This window comes from Salvelinus namaycush, unplaced genomic scaffold (assembly GCF_016432855.1).
Source record: "Salvelinus namaycush isolate Seneca unplaced genomic scaffold, SaNama_1.0 Scaffold683, whole genome shotgun sequence".
NCBI lineage: Eukaryota > Metazoa > Chordata > Actinopteri > Salmoniformes > Salmonidae > Salvelinus > Salvelinus namaycush.
Window position 1 is genome coordinate 18,285 of NW_024061401.1, and position 5,760 is coordinate 24,044.

The 5,760-nt window shown below is 45.1% G+C and overlaps 1 protein-coding gene across 1 annotated transcript; it reads left to right on the plus strand.

The window, feature by feature from the left end:
- Positions 1 to 1,144: 1,144 nt before the first annotated feature.
- LOC120042428 (forkhead box protein I1-ema-like) lies at positions 1,145 to 5,327 on the plus strand. Its single transcript, XM_038987266.1, has 2 exons — positions 1,145 to 1,824; positions 4,756 to 5,327. The coding sequence occupies exons 1-2, from the start codon at positions 1,233 to 1,235 to the stop codon at positions 5,325 to 5,327; spliced, it is 1,164 nt and encodes a 387-aa protein (XP_038843194.1). The 5' UTR covers positions 1,145 to 1,232.
- The last annotated feature ends 433 nt before the right edge of the window (positions 5,328 to 5,760 follow it).

Genomic DNA, 5,760 nt, shown 5'->3' on the forward strand with positions numbered 1-5,760 from the left:
CACATTTTACTGGGTGCTATCACATTTTACTGGGTGCTGTCACATTTTACTGGGTGCTATCACATTTTACTGGGTGCTATCACATTTTACTGGGTGCTATCACATTTTACTGGGTGCTGTCACATTTTACTGGGTGCTATCACATTTTACTGGGTGCTGTCACATTTTACTGGGTGCTATCACATTTTACTGGGTGCTGTCACATTTTACTGGGTGCTATCACATTTTACTGGGTGCTATCACATTGTTTCCCCACACGGAGGCGCCAGGTTCTAACAAAGCAACAAAGTTACAGCTGAACCACTACCCTTTCATGTGACTGAGATGCCAAAAATACACTTTACAAAGTTATGGCAACAACAGACACATTTGAAGGAGAGAAGAAATACATATTTATAATGTTTCCCATCAACGGCGGGCTCTAGAATTCCATAGCAATCTAGCCAACTATTTAGGTTCAGTGAACAAGCATTTGGAAATTGTATAGGCCGATAATCAGCAATCATACACGTTTCTAGAAATGTATATTTCATTTGATTTTTACAATTTTCTTCAACACAAAAATGGAATGAAACGCTTACTAAGAGTATGGGTGTATATTCCTGTGGAGAGGGAGCCTGAAGGAACTGGCTGACAGACACTCCTGTCAGAATCCTCACCTGGCTAAACAACCAATCAGGATAAACGGGTGTTGCCAGGGAAACAGATAAAACCTGTACAACAGTTGACAGTGCTGACAGAGCGAGGGCAAAGAGTAAACAGGTAGAGGTAGAGGTGTAGAGAGAGAGAGAGAGAGAGAGAGAGAGACACACACACACAAAGAGAGTGAGCGACAGACGAGAGAGAGAGAGAGAGAGAGACACACAAAGAGAGTGAGCGACAGACGAGAGAGAGAGAGAGAGACACACACACACAAAGAGAGTGAGCGACAGATGAGAGAGAGAGAGAGAGAGACACACACACACAAAGAGAGTGAGCGACAGACGAGAGAGAGAGAGAGAGAGAGACACACACACACAAAGAGAGTGAGCGACAGACGAGAGAGAGAGAGAGAGAGAGAGAGAGAGAGACACACACACAAAGAGAGTGAGCGACAGACGAGAGAGATAGAGAGAGAGAGAGAGAGAGAGAGAGAGAGAGAGACCCCGTGGGCACAACTCAGACACTGAAACAGTCATCATCTTCTAAGGACCAGAACAACACAGGTGAGAGAGAGACTAGAGACTCTGACCATGGCGTCGTTCGAACCTCAGGGCCAGTCTCCTCCTTGCTGTGGCCCCCAGTTCCCCAGCCTGGGCCAGGAACCTCCAGAACTCAGCATGTACAGTGACTGCTACTACCCCCCTCCATCGCTCCCCAGCCCCCAGCGCACCACCCCCACCTCCTACGACTACAGCACCTCCTCCCCCAACCCTTACCTGTGGTTTAACGGATCCGGCATCAATGCTCCCCCATACCTGGCCACCACCGGGCCCCCAGGTAACCCCGGGCCCCCTTTCGTCCCCCAGCACTACGGAATGCAGAGGCCCTACCTGGGGTCCAGCGGGGCGGGGGTCCCTGGGAGGGAGCTGAGCTGGTTCTCTCTGCCCTCACAGGAAGACCTGATGAAGCTGGTACGCCCGCCTTACTCCTACTCTGCCCTCATCGCCATGGCGATCCACGGCGCCCCGGAGCGGCGGCTGACCCTGAGTCAGATCTACCAGTACGTGGCCGATAACTTCCCCTTCTACAACAAGAGCAAGGCTGGCTGGCAGAACTCCATCAGACACAACCTGTCACTCAACGACTGCTTCAAGAAGGTCCCCAGAGACGAGGACGATCCTGGTAAGACTAACTACATCATGTGTTTGTTTTACAAAAAGACCACAAAATAAAATAACCAATCAATCTAAGGTATGACAGTATTTGATGGTTGAATTATTCATTTTGAATCTAACCTTGGCACCCAGAACCAAATCTGTCATGACAGACCAATGTGAATCTGCTGTTAATCTTTAGTCAAGTCAAAAGTCTACTTTAGTTGTGATGTGTCTTTACTTTAAGTAGCCATTGTGACTTTCCTTTACAGTGTGTAACAGTCTAGTGATAGAACAGCTTGTCTTTAGAGTGTGTAACAGTCTAGTGATAGAACAGCTTGTCTTTAGAGTGTGTAACAGTCTAGTGATTGAACAGCTTGTCTTTAGAGTGTGTAACAGTCTAGTGATAGAACAGCTTGTCTTTAGAGTGTGTAACAGTCTAGTGATTGAGTGGCTTGTCTTTAGAGTGTGTAACAGTCTAGTGATTGAGTGGCTTGTCTTTAGAGTGTGTAACAGTCTAGTGATTGAACAGCTTGTCTTTAGAGTGTGTAACAGTCTAGTGATTGAACAGCTTGTCTTTAGAGTGTGTAACAGTCTAGTGATTGAACAGCTTGTCTTTAGAGTGTGTAACAGTCTAGTGATAGAACAGCTTGTCTTTAGAGTGTGTAACAGTCTAGTGATAGAACAGCTTGTCTTTAGAGTGTGTAACAGTCTAGTGATAGAACAGCTTGTCTTTACAGTGTGTAACAGTCTAGTGATTGAACAGCTTGTCTTTAGAGTGTGTAACAGTCTAGTGATTGAACAGCTTGTCTTTAGAGTGTGTAACAGTCTAGTGATAGAACAGCTTGTCTTTAGAGTGTGTAACAGTCTAGTGATTGAGTGGCTTGTCTTTAGAGTGTGTAACAGTCTAGTGATAGAACAGCTTGTCTTTAGAGTGTGTAACAGTCTAGTGATAGAACAGCTTGTCTTTACAGTGTGTAACAGTCTAGTGATAGAACAGCTTGTCTTTAGAGTGTGTAACAGTCTAGTGATAGAACAGCTTGTCTTTAGAGTGTGTAACAGTCTAGTGATAGAACGGCTTGTCTTTAGAGTGTGTAACAGTCTAGTGATTGAGTGGCTTGTCTTTAGAGTGTGTAACAGTCTAGTGATAGAACAGCTTGTCTTTAGAGTGTGTAACAGTCTAGTGATAGAACAGCTTGTCTTTAGAGTGTGTAACAGTCTAGTGATAGAACAGCTTGTCTTTACAGTGTGTAACAGTCTAGTGATAGAACAGCTTGTCTTTAGAGTGTGTAACAGTCTAGTGATAGAATGGCTTGTCTTTAGAGTGTGTAACAGTCTAGTGATAGAACAGCTTGTCTTTAGAGTGTGTAACAGTCTAGTGATTGAATGGCTTGTCTTTAGAGTGTGTAACAGTCTAGTGATAGAACAGCTTGTCTTTAGAGTGTGTAACAGTCTAGTGATAGAACAGCTTGTCTTTAGAGTGTGTAACAGTCTAGTGATTGAATGGCTTGTCTTTAGAGTGTGTAACAGTCTAGTGATTGAATGGCTTGTCTTTAGAGTGTGTAACAGTCTAGTGATAGAACAGCTTGTCTTTAGAGTGTGTAACAGTCTAGTGATTGAACAGCTTGTCTTTAGAGTGTGTAACAGTCTAGTGATTGAACAGCTTGTCTTTAGAGTGTGTAACAGTCTAGTGATTGAACAGCTTGTCTTTAGAGTGTGTAACAGTCTAGTGATAGAACAGCTTGTCTTTAGAGTGTGTAACAGTCTAGTGATTGAGTGGCTTGTCTTTACAGTGTGTAACAGTCTAGTGATAGAACAGCTTGTCTTTAGAGTGTGTAACAGTCTAGTGATTGAACAGCTTGTCTTTAGAGTGTGTAACAGTCTAGTGATTGAACAGCTTGTCTTTAGAGTGTGTAACAGTCTAGTGATAGAACGGCTTGTCTTTAGAGTGTGTAACAGTCTAGTGATAGAACGGCTTGTCTTTAGAGTGTGTAACAGTCTAGTGATTGAACAGCTTGTCTTTAGAGTGTGTAACAGTCTAGTGATAGAACAGCTTGTCTTTACAGTGTGTAACAGTCTAGTGATAGAACAGCTTGTCTTTAGAGTGTGTAACAGTCTAGTGATAGAACAGCTTGTCTTTAGAGTGTGTAACAGTCTAGTGATTGAGTGGCTTGTCTTTAGAGTGTGTAACAGTCTAGTGATTGAGTGGCTTGTCTTTAGAGTGTGTAACAGTCTAGTGATAGAACGGCTTGTCTTTAGAGTGTGTAACAGTCTAGTGATAGAACAGCTTGTCTTTAGAGTGTGTAACAGTCTAGTGATAGAACAGCTTGTCTTTAGAGTGTGTAACAGTCTAGTGATAGAACAGCTTGTCTTTAGAGTGTGTAACAGTCTAGTGATAGAACAGCTTGTCTTTAGAGTGTGTAACAGTCTAGTGATAGAACAGCTTGTCTTTAGAGTGTGTAACAGTCTAGTGATAGAACGGCTTGTCTTTAGAGTGTGTAACAGTCTAGTGATAGAACGGCTTGTCTTTAGAGTGTGTAACAGTCTAGTGATAGAACAGCTTGTCTTTAGAGTGTGTAACAGTCTAGTGATAGAACAGCTTGTCTTTAGAGTGTGTAACAGTCTAGTGATAGAACAGCTTGTCTTTAGAGTGTGTAACAGTCGTGTGATTGAATGGCTTGTCTTTAGAGTGTGTAACAGTCTAGTGATAGAACGGCTTGTCTTTAGAGTGTGTAACAGTCTAGTGATAGAACAGCTTGTCTTTAGAGTGTGTAACAGTCTAGTGATAGAACAGCTTGTCTTTAGAGTGTGTAACAGTCGTGTGATAGAACGGTAGATTAACTGTGTTTAGTAATGATAGTAGATGATGCAGTCAGTAGTCCATGTGTCAACCCCAAACACATTCTAATCTACCCCACCCCCACCCCCCTTTCTCTTTCCCTCACTCTCTCTCTTCCAGGTAAGGGTAACTACTGGACACTAGACCCAAACTGTGAGAAGATGTTTGACAACGGAAACTTCCGTCGTAAGAGGAAGAGGAAGTCTGATTCGCTGTCTGGAGGAGAGGGGGAGTCAGTAGGGCTGGAGTCAGGTGATCCCAATGACCGGGGGAGTCCCCAACCCCCCAGCAACCATGGGATCGACATGTCCCCCACGCCAGAGAGAATCCCCTCCCCTTCCTCCTCAGGTACCGCCCCTTGCCTGAGCAGCTTCCTGTCTGAGATGTCTGGAGTGGCATCTGGGGGAGCCAATGTAATCGGAGGAGATTTGCTGAACCAGGCCCTGCCCATAACCCTTACCCTGGACGGGACCCAGAGGCCTACACAGCCTGGGGGTTTTGGTAGTTACTGCCCTAGCTCAGGTGCTTCGGAGTGGGCTTCCCAGCTGCCGGCTCCTCCTGGCCTCTCCTCCTCGCCCACCCACTCCTCCCTGGGTTACAGCAGCCCCATCCTCAGCCAGTTCAATGGGCATTTCTACCCTGGCTTGGGCTCAGCAAGCATCCTATACCCACGGGAAGGCACAGAGGTCTGAACAGACTTAGAGGGAGAGACAGGGATGGGCAGAAGACAGCTAGAGGTCTAAAGACACTAAAGAAAGAAGGAGAGTGAGAAAGAGACTTCTACCTGAGACTGGACACGACACGACACGACACGACACGACACACACACACACACACACACACACACACACACACACACACACACACACACACACACACACACACACACACACACACACACACACACACACACACACACACACACACACACACACACACAGTAGTCCGTTAGCGCTGACAGGGCAGTGCTCAGTTGCATGTGACAGCAGGATGAGCAGGGCCTGGTTCCCACGGAAACAGCAGAGTCAGCCATGACACATAAATCTATAATTGCTGACTGTCATGACATTTTGTATTTATTTGTATTTAAGGTGTGTATGTTATTGGTTATGTATGTGTTTTTAT

Coding starts and splice junctions, on each gene's coding strand:
- LOC120042428 (XM_038987266.1), top strand. CDS start 1,233: ATGGCGTCGTTCGAACCTCAGGGCCAGTCTCCTCCTTGCTGTGGCCCC. Junction 1,825..4,755: donor CAGAGACGAGGACGATCCTG/GTAAGACTAACT, acceptor TCTCTCTTCCAG/GTAAGGGTAACTACTGGACA.